The sequence below is a fragment of the Pinus tabuliformis genome, chromosome 1_1, assembly GCF_031772625.1.
Source record: "Pinus tabuliformis cultivar Carrire ecotype Pingquan chromosome 1_1, CPIR1, whole genome shotgun sequence".
Classification (NCBI taxonomy): Eukaryota; Viridiplantae; Streptophyta; class Pinopsida; order Pinales; family Pinaceae; genus Pinus; species Pinus tabuliformis.
In genome coordinates this window covers 485,639,207-485,656,809 of record NC_142297.1, presented here as the reverse complement: position 1 = coordinate 485,656,809, position 17,603 = coordinate 485,639,207, and the positions used below count along the sequence as shown (strand labels likewise).

The following is a 17,603-nucleotide window of genomic DNA, read 5'->3' as shown; positions in this document are numbered from 1 at the left end:
ATGTATGAGATCCACAATTATCCTGAACATGTAAGGATGAATTCAAGACAACAACTTCATAAATGCATATCAGATTAACATAAATAAAACACAAAATTGAAACCACACACCATAGAAATATCTTAAAACAAAGGCACAAGCACGCTTTGAGCTTTTTATTAAAATATTTACACAAACTGGGCCTCCTCCTACTCTCAACCATTCCCTGTTATATATCCATTACATCATATGCTTAGTCATTAAATACCATTTCATCCAAGGACCAAATAAATTGCATTCATCCACTAAGTGGATCAAAATCGAGCTACCAAAACTCATTTTATCCTAATCTTCTAACTAGTGGCCTATCGGTGCGTTTTATCATTGTTTCTAACAAAACAATAAGATTGGGGTCATACACGGGAACAACATTAAACTCATAAAATCATCGTTATCCTCATATGCCTGGTCTGAACAACATTAAACTCATAAAATCGGTTTTATACATCTGTCCATAGTCCTCTGGAAAATCTCAAACTGTCTGTCATCATGCCAAAAGTCCTGCTTAGAATGGAAAAAAATCCTCTAGATGCCTTGGTACATTCCCCTTCAAGCTTATTAGGTCACTTTTCAAGGTTTTCTGGTTCCTTTCGAACAATATACACCATAAAAAAACATGGCAGATTATCAAATAAAATCATGACTATGGAAAGGATATAAGCGGCTTTGCATTTTAAGCCATTGAGCATGGGAAATTATGCGACAAATTTTCTCCATTGCCATTTTATTTTTCTTAATCTCATTTCCCATAAATGGGCCCCACCATCCATCACTACTTCTATGAACATGCTTTGTTAAAGCCCGTGCTCCGACTGTCAATATATTTCATTTAGATTGTTAACAACAGGGAATGAGGACAAATGTTCTCCATTGCCATTTTATTTTTCTCAATCTCATTTCCCATAAATGGGCCCCACCATCCATCACTACTTCTATGAACGTGCTTTGTTAAAGCCCGTGCTCCCACTGTCAATATATTTCATTTAGATTGTTAAAAATAGAAAATGAGGATCTCAAAACATATGTTGGAGGTGGAAGTGCATAGGAATAGCTCTAGTTGTGGATCTGAGTCCCAATAAAGTTGTTACTCCTTCAACTTGTAAATCCTCTCGGTGCATGGTGGAACAAGTTTAAAAGTTGACAACTTTTCTGATGTCAACAAATTTCCCATGCTTGCCTGTGGTATGAAATAATTAATGCCAAGTTGCAAATATCATTTTGAAGCATATATCTCCAAGCATAGTGAGCATATCAGACATAAAAATATATGGTTGGGAAAGCACTGTAGAAACAACAATCTCCAAAACACTTCCATATTTTTCTTTTTCTTCATAGTAGAACCTTCGATATACTTGTACCCCTTCCTTGACTGTTTGATACCAGGAATAACGTTCCATATACTCTCTGCCTCTATAATTTCATAAAAGGAACCATACCAATTCACAGCCTTCTCAGTAAGCAGTAAACATTGGTTTACAAGCAAGAAATCTGCAGGCAAAATTATTTTGTAATTCCCAAGAGCACATCTTCCTTCCATTGTATTTTTTCCATTTCTGGGTTGTGTAAAGAAGGGTTCTTGCATATCAATATGAGAACTTTCCCTCTCTAGCATATCTGTCAAATGAGATCCGACATTAATAATTATCTTCATCCACACTTCAAACTTCAATGCCCATGTTTCATTCTCGTTAATTCTTGGCATAGGTTCATTCTTTTTTGGAAAGGTTCCACAAGTTTTGGACTTATACAATGTAGTTGCTAACTATTTATAAAATGGATAACTGGCATGCCCTCCTCAAGTGCTTCTAAAACCCCCCCCCCCCCCCCCCCCCCCCAGAATTTAATGAAAAATAATTTATGACCGTGTGGATGCCTTGCAGGGTACCAGAGAATCGATGCGCAGTGGTTGGGCAACACTGTGCAATGATTAGGTTGGGTAGCATTAGATAGTAAAAGTTGAATTCCCTATATATAGCTATTTTTCCTTTTCCCAAGCTTTTGAAGAGGGATTTTTACGTGGCCATAACTTTTGATTCTTGCATCCATTTGGGGAGATCTATAGCTCATTGGAAATTTGATTTAGAGCCCTTCATATTTGATTCTACCTGCAAGGTCATTTTACAAAAACTTGACAGGAAAAAAGCCTTCCCAACCTTAGATTGGTTTGATTAATGACCCTTTCAACATGAAAACCTTTTAGGTTATGACACCCAATAATTTATGGGCTAAACTGACCAAGATGAATAGTAAAGGACCAACGCCACTAATTCCTCTTGTAAGACCCTAACACCATGGAAAGAATTTGACCATAAATTGATAGAAATTTTCTATCTTTTTCAATTTGAAATTTGAGTATGCCAGAAAATAATTTTACTTTTTCAAATCTTCATTCTTTCTCCCATAAAAAAATATAACACATTATTTAAAATTATAATCCCAACTATATAAACTAACCAAAAAAAATTACCAATCAAAACCATATAATTAATATTTTTAAAAATAAAATGATATATATATATATATATATTAATTAATCACATAATAATATAAAATTCTATTAAATTATTATTATATATGTTTTCGAGCAATACCTTAATACACTTTTCTGCTTTTATCACTCAATAACTGCGAAAAACTTTTCCCTAATCATGATAAAGGTTAATCCCTTAGCTCAATTATGTGTCTAAGCCGAGAAATAGCGCTAAAAGAATAATGTTCGATAAAGAAGTCACCATTTTTATCAATATTCTAAAACCATTTTTATTAATATTTTAAAACCAAAGTTAATTATAAATTTATATATTTTAAATTAGCGCAATTAACTATTAAATAAAATATTTTGAAACTTAAATATATTTATAATGTTTGTTTAATGGTTAATTGAGTTTAGTTTGAGTGATAATAAAAATGTTATTTTCGTTTAAATTTAAATCCTCTATGTAACATTTTATGTTTATTATATCAACGATAAGTGTTTATTTTGAAATAAAGCTCCCAAAATTTTAATTTCATTATCAATCATTATTAGATGAATGGTGGGGATTTAACCTCCAAGGAATATTCTAGAATATTTTTAGTATTACTAGTAATCCAGAACATTGCTTCTTATCCCTATTTATTGCCTCTCTAATATCATCAAAAGTGTGAGCGTGAAGAGGAGCTCCTCTATGAATTCTCATATTGAGATTCAAAAAATATTTCACCATCATATATCTATCACTTTGAATGTTCAAATTGAATTCAAAATCTCTATGTTGAAAAATATAAGACGAAGAATGATCCATAGCATCACATCAATCACTTTCTTCTGTTACAAGGATTGAATTGAATTTAAACTCCATGGATTTGATTTAGACACATGAAACAACAATTACTATTTTCATCATTGGTGTCTTACATTACATATAATAGTGGATAATCATTATTGTTCTAACTTTAATGGTTCATTCTAGTGTTTGAATTTAACACATTTATTCACACTAGAGATGTTCATGCTCATATCTTCGTAAAATGTTATAATTTTAACACATTTATTCACACTAGAGTTGTTCATATTCATATCTTGGTAAAAATATTAGAATTCTAACCCTAATGAAAAGAGAGTGATGCTGCATCACCACTTTTCCAAATGAATATAAAAATAAACACTAATGTGACCTTTAAAAAACAAGGACTTGGTCAATTTCTCGTTAAGTTGATAACTTGGTTTATTCCTAAACTAGGTACTTCAGACACATCAAACTTTAAAAAAACATACACCACGTAGAAAAATTATGTTGATTTCCGATACTCAAGTTTAATGGATAATTTAGTTTATTATGGACATTGTAATGGACAAGCTTAAAAAGCTTACCTTTAACTGGAATTTCTTAAGAAACCACAAAAATCCTCCATAAGCATAAGCACCTTATAAAAAATAATGCAAAGGAATCAAAGTTCAATGTTCATTTACTTTATTTTAATTCTTCTAGGCTTTGGTCTTTTTTGGGTATATTTCCTCATCAAATTTGTCCAAAATTTGGTAGAGATTTGTTGGGATCATAAGTTGGAGTTGTAAAGTTTACACAATTAGGGGTATACTTTCTGGTCAAATTTATCCAAAATCCCCTATAGATTTGTTGGAATCACAAGTTTGAGTTGTGAAGTTTGCACAATCCAAGTGCCGCATGGCTTTTTCACAATTTGAATTTATTTATGAATTCAAAATCATTTTTTTATGACTATAGGAATCATCGACTAAGTCGACTTTATACTCATATGACACATGGTCAATTCCAACCACTACCATTATAACCCCTAGGTCCTTGTGTATGCCCCTTCCACAGACATAGGTAAGTCGAGGGCATTTGAACCTCGAATTTACTTTACTCATAACACTTCATGTTTAAAATGCTTACCAATTGAACTACCCACCAAAACTTAAAAACCCATTTTAAACAAAAAATAAAATGAAGATGGAATAAACAAAAATCTTTACTTTATTCAAATAAAATTCCAAAACATAAAATAATCACACTACACCAATACACTTGCATATTTTTCATAATATTTTGAATAAAAAAATTTAAAATATCTCTACACTTGTCACCCATAAACTAGTAGCTATATTCATCACACACTATACACTTGTTACCCATCAAGAAGCAACTACATTCTCAATACACTTGAATATTTTTCATAATATTTTGAATAACAATTTTTAAAATATTTCTACACTTGTTACCCATAAACTAGTAGCTATATTCGTCACACACTATACACTTGTTACTCGTCAAGAAGCAACTACATTCTCAAAACACTTGAATATTTTTCATAATATTTTGAATAACAAATTTTAAAATATCTCTACACTTGTTACCATAAACTAGTAGCTATATTTGTCACACACTATACACTTGTTACTCCTCAAGAAGCAAGTGCATTCTCAATACACTTGAATATTTTTCATAATATTTTGAATAACAAATTTTAAAATATCTCTACACGTGTTACCCATAAACTAATAGTTATAGTCATCACATACTATATACTTGTTACATTCATCACACACTATATACTTGTTAAGCATCCAACAACACCAACTTTAAAATATATCTACACTTATCCATAAACTAGTAGATATATTCCTCACACACTATATACATGTCACTCATGTTGCTGCGACAGCAACAACATCATCATCGTCATTTCTGTTAGATCTGAGAATTTTGTGATCCATATAGTAGAGAAATGCCTTTCGCATTAATCACATCATTTTTTTTCACCATTAATAATGTTTTAAAATTAGATCGACAACAACATTATCATCATCATTTATTTTTCACTATTAATAATATTTTGAACTATATTATGCGAAACCAAATTCAAAAATTTATGATAATCAATGAAATAATTAAAAAATAGAGCAACTTAAAATATCCTTGCACCCTATAATTATTAATCAAATAATAATTAAAAAATAGAGCAGCTTCGAATATCCCTACCCATCTAATTATTAATCAAATAATTATAAAAATAGAGGTGGGAAGATTTCCACCTTGTATCATTTATACGTAATCAAATAATTAAAAATACAGTGGTTGCAGTTGAAAATAATATTTAATTGAATAAAAGAAAATATCAAATCACCGAACTTGTAAATAAATTAATCATCATGCATGTTCAGCCCTTGATTCGCTGTTAATTATCAAACACACTTTCGAGTCTCCTTCACATAAAGTCATTGAAAATTAGGGATTTATGTTTCTAAAGGCGTATACCCTAGGGAAACGAAGGGACAAAAGATGCCCAGTATCTGGCTTCTTGAAAGCATTGGAAGTGGTGGAAAGACGCGAAGAGATCGATTTAAATTCCCCTTTGCATGGAGGCATCTCCCGTAACTCCTGTATTAAATAATAATTAAAAAATAGAGCAACTTCCAAGATCCTTACACGATATAATTATTAATTAAACAATAATTAAAAATAGAACAACTTCCAAAATCCCTACACCATATAATTAATAATAATAAAAAAATAGAGCAACTTCAAGATCCCTACCTCATATAATTATTCTTACACGATATAATTATTAATTAAAACAATAATTAAAAATAGAACAACTTCCAAAATCCCTACACCATATAATTAATAATTAAAAAATAGAGCTACTTCCAAGATCCCTACCTCATATAATTATTAATTAAAAAGTAAAACAACTTGGAAGATGCCTGCACCAGATAATTATTAATGGAATAAATCAAAAAATAATTAAAAAAATTGAGCAAGTTGGAAGATCTCTACCTTGTATCATAATTAAAAAATACACTGAGTACAGTTGAAAATAATATTTACCTAAATAAAAAGAAATATCAAATCACGGAACTTTTAAATAAATTAATTATCAGTCATGTCCAGCCTTTGATTACCTATAAATTATCAAACACGCCTTACAGGCCCCTTCGCATAAAGTCATTGAAAATTGAGGATTTATATTGCTAAAGTCGTACAGGCTTACACCGCATAATTTATTCAACGGAGGAGGAAGATGGAATAGTTAATAATTAAATAAGAGAGACTAGTAGGAGAGACGGGTTGTTCGCAAGGTTGTGGAAAAGTCTTCCCTGCGTGCATGATGGGTAAAATGCCAATCACGCTTTCCAGGCATTTTCGCAAAAATCATTGAAAATTTTCCGTTTTTATTAATAAATTCGTAGCATTTAATTATAAATATTGGAATGTGTCTAGTCTCAATACCCATTGCTCATTCAGAAAGCACGTATTTATCTTAGTTTTCCATTCGTCTTACTTGTTTCTCTAATGGCTTCTTCTTCCAACCCCATTGCTGCAGCTGCAACCACCAGCAGCAACTACTACGACGTTTTCTTGAGTCACCGCGGTCCGGATGTTAAGAAAACTTTAGCAACCCAGCTCTACAAACGCCTTATTGTCCATGGACTGCGTGTCTTTCTTGACAAGGAAGAATTGGAGGTGGGAGACCACATACCTTCTCAGTTAAAGGTCGCTATTCTCTCTGCGTCAGTTCATATAGCAATATTCTCCACCAATTACGCAGAGTCAAGTTGGTGTCTAAATGAACTTCTGTTGATGTTGGGGTCAGGGAAAACTATTGTTCCCATCTTCTATGGCGTAAAGCCTGATGTACTTCGGTGGACGCTCGGTGAAAACGGAGAGTATGCTCGACATCTGAGCATTCTAGAAGGGAAGGAAACAATTGACCCTGAGTCTCGTCGAAAGAGGCCAAGGTACGACCACACTACTATCCAACAATGGAGGAGCGCTCTTTCTCACGCTGCAGATTTAGTGGGTTTTGTGGTGGAGGCCGAGGCTTGTAACAGGTAAGAACCTCTAATTCTTTAGGCTAGTTGTTCTTTTTATGTTATAAAAGCTATATGTAGGCGTTTTTTACTTACTAGCAGAGTTATTCTGCATATTGATATGTAGTGACGAACTTGTTGATGAGGTCGTGGAACGGGTGTTGAAGGAACTTCCAAAAACACCCCTCAATGTTTCCAAATATCCCACGGGATTGGATGACAAAGTACGAGATTTTGAGAGAAGCGTGTTAATGCCTCAACAAAGTGGGGAGACTAGGGTTGTGGGAATTGTAGGCCTTGGTGGGGTGGGCAAAACCACCCTCGCAAAAGAATACTTCAATCGTGAGAGATCAAAATACCATAGATCTTGTTTTTTGCTTGATATCAGAGAAAAAGCAGCCAGTAGATCTTTAGATGCCCTGCTGAGTACGCTTGGGAAAGAATTGACTGGATCCCAAGTGTCAATCGACAACATTGATCAAGGTATAGAGGAGCTGAGAAGGCGTGTCTCGCGATGTAGCTCTCACGCTCTCATAATTCTTGATGATGTGGATCATATTCACCAGCTGAATGTATTACTTTTTCCGGTGAAGGATGCTCTCAGTTCAGGTAGCTTGATCTTAGTTACCTCTCGTAACAAAGATGTTCTTACAAGCTTCGGCATTGTAGAAACATCTATCTACAAGCTTGAAGGCCTCAATCCACAACACTCCCAAGAGCTTTTCTGTTCGCATGCCTTCGGCCAGCCTCATCCTGCTGCACAATTTGAAACATTGGTTAAAGAATTTTTGGATGCCTGCCAAGGATTGCCGTTATCTCTTCAAGTAATTGGCGCGCTTCTTCACGGCAAAGATGATTTGGAGTATTGGAATGACCAACTGCACAAAATTTCTAAAATACTCCCGGACGATATACAAAACATACTTAAAATTAGCTACGATGGTTTGGATCCAGAGGAAAAGAAAATATTCTTAGATATTGCATGTTTCTTTACTGGAGAAGCTGACGATGGATGGAATAATCACGAAATACATCGAGACAGGGATACCGCCATAAGAGTATGGGATGGATCCGGCTGGCATGGACGGTTGGGTCTTCGGAAACTACAGAACAGATGTCTCGTGGACGTCGTGGAAGGGGTAGGACTCGGAAAGATACAGTATCTAAGAATGCACGACCACGTGAGGGACCTGGGCAGATATCTGGCAGAGAAGGAACCTCTCGGGGGACATCGCCTTTGGGAACCAACTGACAACTTTCTTCATAATCTGTCCGAGCAATCAGCTGTATGTATTTCAAGCTCTTCATTCAAAATACTGTCGTGTTGTCCAATTTGTGTGTGTCATGTTTTGAATAATTCTTGAACTACGCGAGGATATGACATTGTTTCTGTTAAAAGTGTAATTTCAACGCAGCCGAAAACCACCAAACAAAACCATCTACCTTGTTCGCACCGCCTTTTGGCAAAGGCTGTTTTTCCTTGGAGCCCTCCGAACACATTCAGCATGAGACACGCGTCCAGTGTACGAACCCCCCAAAACCATTTTCCCCGGACAGTAAAGTTCGTTTGTTTTACCCGAGGTTGGTGTGCGAACCTCGTTGGATCAGCCAAGTGATCTGGGCATGAAATCTTCACCGTCGATCTCCGGAAAGTGCACAGGCCCACGTCAAATCAATTTTTACGTGGAGTAAAAGGTCTATGGTTTGACCGCCGTGTAAGAAAAGTCATGGCTTTTAATGCTGTTCGTAATTGTTTGGTGGAGGCCTGTTTTAAATGGTTATGGGCATACGTCCCATTTTTATTTTTTTATATATGCATTTACGTAAGTTTAGGTGTAGGCCATTTAATATGGTTATGGGCCACGTTAGTTTTTTTTTATGTCTTTTTTCATATATGGCTATGTGTGTTGACTTTTATTTTTTGGGTATGTATTGCGCACGGGAGTAAAGAGAAAACTGGTTTTTTACGGCAGTAAGAAGAACCAGAGGGTGTATGCACAGCAGTGCACAAATATGTTGTAATGTTTTTGTGTGGGCATTGAAAAACAGAGGTGAAGGAAAACCATGTGTGGTTTTGCAAGTGCATAAAGAAAATGGTGGAGCGTAAGTTGTTTTACACACCAGTGAATGTAAATTTTGTTTTACAGCAGTAAGCTCATGTAAACTTTTGTTACAGCAGTAAGTTGTTTTTCACAGCAGTGAATATGAAAATGATTTTACAGTGGTAAATCTCTCTCAGAAAAAGAGGATGTATTAGTTTTTTTTTGTTTTAATGAATAGAAATATTTTATGGTGGTGAAATCCTCTGTTACTCAGTGAAATTTTTTTTAAGCTGTCTGTGTATAAAAAATCCTGTGGAGGTAAAACAGAGCATTGCCTCTGTGTTTAGTTTGAATCTTGGTTTTGGTATTTTCCCCATTAAAAATACCCAACAGTGGTATCGGAGCAAGGCTTAGGCTCTTTGTAGGAGACAAAGAAGCTGAAGGGAGAAGGTTGTTGCTGCAGCAAAACCTCTCAGGTAGACAGAAGACTCAGACAGCGAAGGATTCAGGTATTCCCCAAAAGCATTTCTCTTGTTATTGCTGAAGACAGTCAGTTTTTTTTTTAAAAAAAATCACAGTCAAGGATTTAAAACCATAGTTCAAGATGCAAGGAATGGCAAGCACAAGCATGGGTATGTTCAACACCCAGCTCCCACACCTTAATGGGAAGAACTATGACTACTGGTCTATAACCATGAGAGCTTTGTTCATCTCTCAAGATATATGGGAACTAGTAGAATATGGGTTTGAGGAACCAGCAGATGAAACTGAGTTCAATGCATTAACTCAGGGAGAGAAGGATCAGCTGAAGCTCAATAGGAAGAAGGATGCAAAAGCCATTGTCTTGTTGTATCAAGCAGTGGACCAGAGTATATTCCCAAGGATAGCAGCAGCTACAACATCACACAATGCATGGCAAACCCTCAAGACTGCCTATCAAGGCATGGAGAGAGTGAAGACAGCAAAATTGCAAATGCTGAGAAAGGATTTTGAAAACTTGAAAATGAAGGAATCAGACAACATTGAATCATTCTTCACTCATGTGATTGGTGTAATCACACAAATGAGAACTCATGGAGAAACAATTGAAGATAGAAGAATAGTGGAGAAAATATTGAGGGTCTTACCCTCAAGGTTCGATGCCATAGTCACCACCATTGAAGAGACAAAGGATCTCTCAAAATATTCAGTTGATGAGCTACATGCATCACTGATAACTCATGAGCCGAGGTTGAGTAGGAATGAAAACTCATCCCTAGAGCAAGCCTTCAAGACCCAGATGTCCTTTGGAAGAGGAAGAGGTCAAGGCAGAGGAAACAAGAGAGGAAGAGGCAGAAGCCAGAACAGAGGTGGAAGGAACAGCACAGCAAATGCACAAGGAAGAGGCAGCAATCCAAATCAGAACCAAGGTCAAGGCAGCAGCCAACAAAGAGATCAGTATCAGGCTCAAGGACAAAGGTATGATAAATCTAATGTTCAATGCTATTATTGCAAAAAGTATGGACATTATGCTAGTGATTGTAGAAAGAAACAGCATGATATGAACAGCAGACAAAATGCAAATGTTACAAGAGAAAACAGCAGTCAAGAAAATGTCCTGTTAGCTTGTAACATGGCTGAAACACACAGTGAGGACATATGGTTTTTAGACTCAGGTTGCAGCAACCATATGACAGGGAATATAGCCCTCTTTTCAGCCTTAAATCAGAATTTGAAATCAGAGGTCACACTAGGAACTGATAGTAAAGTGTCTGTTATGGGAAAAGGGGAGGTAAAAATATTCACAAAACAAGGAGAAAAGAAAACCATAGCAGATGTCTACTATGTCCCCGGAATGAGATGTAACCTATTGAGTGTTGGACAGCTTATCCAAAAGGGTTACAATGTTTACTTTGTAAATGATGTGTGCACCATCATGGACATACCACCCAGCAAAAGATGCATTGCTGAAGTGAAGATGACAAGGAACAGGATGTTCCCTCTCCGGATCCGGGCAGACATGAAAAACAAAAGGGAAATGGCAGCAGTCACCCAAGAGGCCTTCCAAAGCGTGCCAAAGGATGAGAACTGGTTATGGCACTTGAGATTCGGGCATCTAAATTTTGGAGGTCTAAACTTATTGAGCAGAAAAGGAATGGTAAGAGGATTACCATTAATAGAGAAACCGGACAGCCTATGTGAAGGCTGCATTTTGGGAAAACAACACAGAGAAAGTTTTCCATCAGGGAAAAGTATAAGGGCAAAGGCACCCTTAGAGATTATCCACTCAGATTTGTGTGGACCAATGCAAGCTCCATCATTAGCTGGCAGCCTATATTTCTTGACATTCATTGATGATTTTACAAGAAAGACTTGGATATATTTCCTCAAGAACAAAAGTGAAGTCTTTGAGAAATTCCAAAACTTCAAAGCACTTGTGGAGAACCAAAGCGGGCTGCACATAAAAGTATTGAGAACTGATAGAGGAGGTGAGTATATCTCAAATGAATTCCTAAAGTTTTGTAGAGAAAATGGAATACATAAACAGTTCACAACTCGGTACACCCCACAGCAAAATGGAGTTGCTGAAAGGAAGAACAGAACCATCATGGAGATGGCAAGGAGCATGTTGAAGGCAAAGCATTTGCCAAATGAATATTGGGCTGAAGCTGTACATTGTGCAGTTTATATTTTGAACAGGTGTCCTACAAAGGCAGTCATGAACAAAGTGCCAGAAGAGGCATGGAGTGGGAGAAAGCAAGGAGTCACCCACATGAGAGTTTTTGGGTGTGTGGCCTATGCACACATTCCGGATCAGCTAAGGAGGAAGTTGGACAGCAAAGGGGAGAAGTGTATCTTTATTGGATACAGTGATGAATCCAAAGCCTACAGGCTGTACATTCCATCTACCAAGAAGTTCTTTGTCAGCAGGGATGTTCAATTCATTGAAGAGGAAGCTTGGGATGGAAGCATAGAGAAAACAGTGAACATTAAAAGCTGTTTGCCTCATGATGAAGATGAAGAGGAGGTGGCTGAAATGAATCCCCAAACAGCAGCACCAACACAAGGACAGCAAGGGACACCATTGAGGATCAATGAGAGTGCTTCTCCAAGCACACCACAAGGAGGAAATTCAAGTGCATCTTCAAGCACTTGCACACCAAGTGAAAGAGGTAAGAAGTTTAGAAATCTAAGTGACATTTATGATGAAGGAATGAATTCCTTATTTGCCTTGTTTTGTCATGTTGATGATCCTATTCATTTTGAAGAAGCTATTAAAGATAGGAAATGGATAGAAGCTATGGATGAAGAGATGAATGCCATAGAGAGAAACAAAACATGGGATTTGGTTGAGCTACCGAAAGGCAAAGAAGTCATTGGTGTGAAATGGGTCTACAAGACCAAGAGCAATGCTGAAGGCAAGATTGAAAGGCATAAAGCAAGGCTGGTTGTCAAAGGCTACAAGCAGCAGTATGGGAGAGATTATGAGGAGACTTTCGCCCCGGTTGCAAGAATGGAAACCGTGAGAGCAGTGCTGTCCATAGCAGCTCAAAACAAATGGAAAGTCTACCAAATGGATGTGAAATCAGCATTCCTAAACGGAGTGTTAATGGAAGAGGTTTATGTGGAACAACCTCTTGGCTATGAGAAGAAAGGTGAAGAGCACAAAGTGTGCAAATTAAAGAAAGCTCTTTATGGGCTGAAGCAAGCGCCAAGAGCATGGTACAGCCGGATAGATTCATATCTCTTGGATAATGAATTTGACAAATGTGAAGGAGAACCCACAGTCTACATCAAGGAAAAGGATGGTAAATTTTTAATTGTTGTCTTGTATGTAGATGATGTTATTTTCACTGGAAATGATATTTATCTCATTGAGAATTTTAAATCAGTCATGAAGAATGAATTTGAAATGACTGACATGGGGTTGTTGAGATACTTCTTAGGCATAGAAGTAGATCAAAATGAAAAAGGAATTTTTATATCTCAAGCAAGATATGTAAATCAAGTTTTGGGCAGATTTAAGATGGAAAAATGCAAGGCAGCAATCACTCCCACAGTGATGGGATTTAAAGCTCAGCAGAGAGGACAGCAGCAAGGATTTTGATCCTAGCTTGTATAAAAGCATTGTGGGCAGCCTTATGTATTTAACAGCAACTAGGCCTGATTTAATGTATGCTGTTAGTTTGATTTCCAGGTTCATGGAGAGGCCAAAGGAAGCACATTGGCAGGCAGCAAAGAGAATTTTGAGGTATGTGAAAGGTACCAAAATGTTTGGAATTTTATATCATGCCTCAGAACATTCAGATTTGGTTGGGTACACAGATAGCGATTGGGCTGGAAGTGTAGATGATCGGAAGAGCACTTCCGGTTATGTTTTTAATATGGGTTCAGGAGCCATCTCATGGGCTTCTAAGAAGCAGTCCATTGTAGCATTATCTACAGCAGAGGCAGAGTATGTGGCAGCGACAGCAGCAGCATGTCAGGCAGTATGGATGAGAAGGATGTTGAGAAGCTTAGGCCAAGAGCAGGCAAAAGCGACAATGGTCTTTTGTGACAATAGCTCAGCTATTGCTTTGTCAAAGAATTCAGTGTTTCATAAGAGAACGAAACACATCGACACAAGGTTTCACTACATCAGAGAGTTAGTGAACAATGGAGAAATTGTCTTAGAACATTGCAGGACTCAGGAACAGGTAGCAGACATTTTGACAAAGCCACTGGACCAGAAAAGCTTTGAATTTTTGAGGAAGTGTCTGGGTATGACAGAATGCCCAGCTGTTGAAATTAAAGGGGAGTGTTAAAAGTGTAATTTCAACGCAGCCGAAAACCACCAAACAAAACCATCTACCTTGTTCGCACCGCCTTTTGGCAAAGGCTGTTTTTCCTTGGAGCCCTCCGAACACATTCAGCATGAGACACGCGTCCAGTGTACGAACCCCCCAAAACCATTTTCCCCGGACAGTAAAGTTCGTTTGTTTTACCCGAGGTTGGTGTGCGAACCTCGTTGGATCAGCCAAGTGATCTGGGCATGAAATCTTCACCGTCGATCTCCGGAAAGTGCACAGGCCCACGTCAAATCAATTTTTACGTGGAGTAAAAGGTCTATGGTTTGACCGCCGTGTAAGAAAAGTCATGGCTTTTAATGCTGTTCGTAATTGTTTGGTGGAGGCCTGTTTTAAATGGTTATGGGCATACGTCCCATTTTTATTTTTTTTATATATGCATTTACGTAAGTTTAGGTGTAGGCCATTTAATATGGTTATGGGCCACGTTAGTTTTTTTTTTTATATGTCTTTTTTCATATATGGCTATGTGTGTTGACTTTTATTTTTTTGGGTATGTATTGCGCACGGGAGTAAAGAGAAAACTGGTTTTTACGGCAGTAAGAAGAACCAGAGGGTGTATGCACAGCAGTGCACAAATATGTTGTAATGTTTTTGTGTGGGCATTGAAAAACAGAGGTGAAGGAAAACCATGTGTGGTTTTGCAAGTGCATAAAGAAAATGGTGGAGCGTAAGTTGTTTTACACACCAGTGAATGTAAATTTTGTTTTACAGCAGTAAGCTCATGTAAACTTTTGTTACAGCAGTAAGTTGTTTTTCACAGCAGTGAATATGAAAACGATTTTACAGTGGTAAATCTCTCTCAGAAAAAGAGGATGTATTAGTTTTTTTTTGTTTTAATGAATAGAAATATTTTATGGTGGTGAAATCCTCTGTTACTCAGTGAAATTTTTTTTAAGCTGTCTGTGTATAAAAAATCCTGTGGAGGTAAAACAGAGCATTGCCTCTGTGTTTAGTTTGAATCTTGGTTTTGGTATTTTCCCCATTAAAAATACCCAACAGTTTCTAACCGTTTAAGAGAACAATTTAGGTGCGTGGACTTGTGCACGTGGACTCTAGGAGCCACAACAAAATGATTTTCAGATTGTTCGGTGAAAACGTGGAGTTGGCCAATCGTCCCATAATTAGTATAAGCAGGTTGGAGCTGCTTATGACTGAGGGTAATTGCTGGGAAGACATACTGACAGGGGTGGACTCCCCAGAATATCTCATATGGCTCCACAGCCATGGGTTTCCCTTCGATTCCCTGTCTCCCTGGATTCCAATGGAGAGATTAAGGGTTTTAAACGTGCAGGGGGAAAGATTGACAAGACTCTGGGGAGATGGTAATTTTGAGGTATATTGTCCTTTCTTTTTTCCGTTGGTAATTAAAAAGCCCTTGTGAATCCTTTTGTCTTTGTACCCCACCAGACATAACGTCACAAGTTACAATGCAGGCACCTCTACAGTTGAGGCAGTTGGACATCAGGGCTGCTCTATTAGAGTTTCCAAAGTCCATAGGGCAGCTAAAGTACCTTGAGAAGATTGTCGTGCAGAATAAATATGGTGGAGCGCCTCTGAAAACTTTGCCGGATGAATTTTGCGATCTGCAGTGCTTGCAACACTTGGAGTTCATTGGCTATTCAGAAATGGAGTCTCTGCCGGAGTCCTTTGGAAACTTAAAGAACCTCCGACATCTTCAGTTGCAGGGTTGCTCAAAATTGCGGGCGCTTCCAAATTCCTGCGGGAAGTTAATCCGACTTAAACATCTCTGTTTGTTTGGATGCAATAGTTTAACCATGTCCAGCGAGGCTCTTGGAAATATCACCACACTTGAACATATAGAAATGACTTATTGTCGTCGTATTGAAGAATTACCTCGTCAAGTAGCACATCAGCAGAACTTATCACAATTACTTTTAGAGGATACAGGGATAGAAGAATTGCCAAGTGCCATCGCAGATTTAAGAGCTTTGGAAATTCTGTCGATCCCTCCGCTGGCAATGCTGCCGGCTTGGGTCGGTTACCTAAGGAGTTTGAAGGAATTGAACATCTCGGGGTTGGCAAATTTGAAATGTTTGCCCGATTCTATTAGAGAGTTGACTAAGTTGGAAACATTGGATATTGGGTGGTCAGGTGTCGAATGCTTACCACCATGGATCATGGAGCTGAATAATCTTGTTCAGTTAAATGTAAAGAAGTGTCCGTTAAGAGAACTGCCATTCAACAGACTTGGAGGGGAAAGAGAAACCGGTGGAAATTCGATTGGGTGCATGCTTGGCCTTCGAGACTTAACCCTACTCGGGACAAAGATATCGGCCGTAGCATTTGGTAGAGGTGTTTGCCCCAACCTTGAACGTCTTCATATCTACGAATGTGCACTCCTGGCGGAGGTTAAAGCATTGCCAAATTCACTCTTAGAAGTAGAGTTGTGGCATTGTCGTCAGTTGAAAAAAATTGACGGGCTTTGTGGTCTTGCAAAACTTAAAACACTAGAAATTAGCTACAGTCCAAAATTGAAAGAGCTTTCTGGTCTTGGAACGTTGACATCTTTGGAGAGGTTGGATCTTCATAAATGTGGGGTCGCGGGAATACTCGACTTGCAGCCACTGACAAAGCTTCGAGTGCTAAAGTTGTCAAAGTGCCATGCGTTGGAAGAACTTGAAGGGATTTCTAGCTACAGTCCAAAATTGAAAGAGCTTTCTGGTCTTGGAACGTTGACATCTTTGGAGAGGTTGGATCTTCATGATTGTGGGGTCGCGGGAATACTCGACTTGCAGCCACTGACAAAGCTTCGAGTGCTAAAGTTGTCAAAGTGCCATGCGTTGGAAGAACTTGAAGGGATCGAAAATTCGATGTTGCGGTTGAGGGTGCTTGCTATCTCTAGATGTCCCAATCTGCGAGGGCCCAAGGATCTGCGCCAACGAGCGGAAGAATACGCAGATGAACCTGACGACGACTCAGATGTAAGTGATGACGAGGCCTCGCATGAATCTTATCCAAGTGATGACACTGCGGATTCAAGGTATGTAAGTGTTGAGGAGATTGACAATGTTTAAAACATATAAATCATTTCCAATATGAAAAGTTAGATTTGATCGGTAGTAGATCTATAAAAAAAATCCCTTGTGAATATTTAAATGGAAAACAAATAAACCATGTCTACTATCGAAAGGTAATTAATGTCTGATATGTCGTAGATTTTTTATATATAAAATGTTAGTGAATGTTTCATTGCACTTTGCAAGCACTTAACGTCGGAAAATTAATCTTAACCATTGGGTTAATTAGATTGATACCAACCATATGTGTGGTACACATTAACCGCAGGATGCGGATTTTGTTTGTACGGTGAAGGAAAAAAGTATTTTGTTTACAGGGTAGAAGTTTTGAGCATAAGTT

General features: G+C 37.5%; 1 protein-coding gene across 1 annotated transcript; it reads left to right on the top strand.

Moving 5' to 3' along the window:
• Positions 1-6,836: 6,836 nt before the first annotated feature.
• On the top strand, positions 6,837-17,353 carry LOC149213888 (disease resistance protein Roq1-like). Its single transcript, XM_089389197.1, has 4 exons — positions 6,837-7,375; positions 7,482-8,640; positions 15,253-15,558; positions 15,659-17,353. Exons 1-4 carry the CDS (start codon positions 6,837-6,839, stop codon positions 17,258-17,260), a joined length of 3,606 nt encoding a protein of 1,201 aa, XP_089245323.1. The 3' UTR covers positions 17,261-17,353.
• Positions 17,354-17,603: the final 250 nt, after the last annotated feature.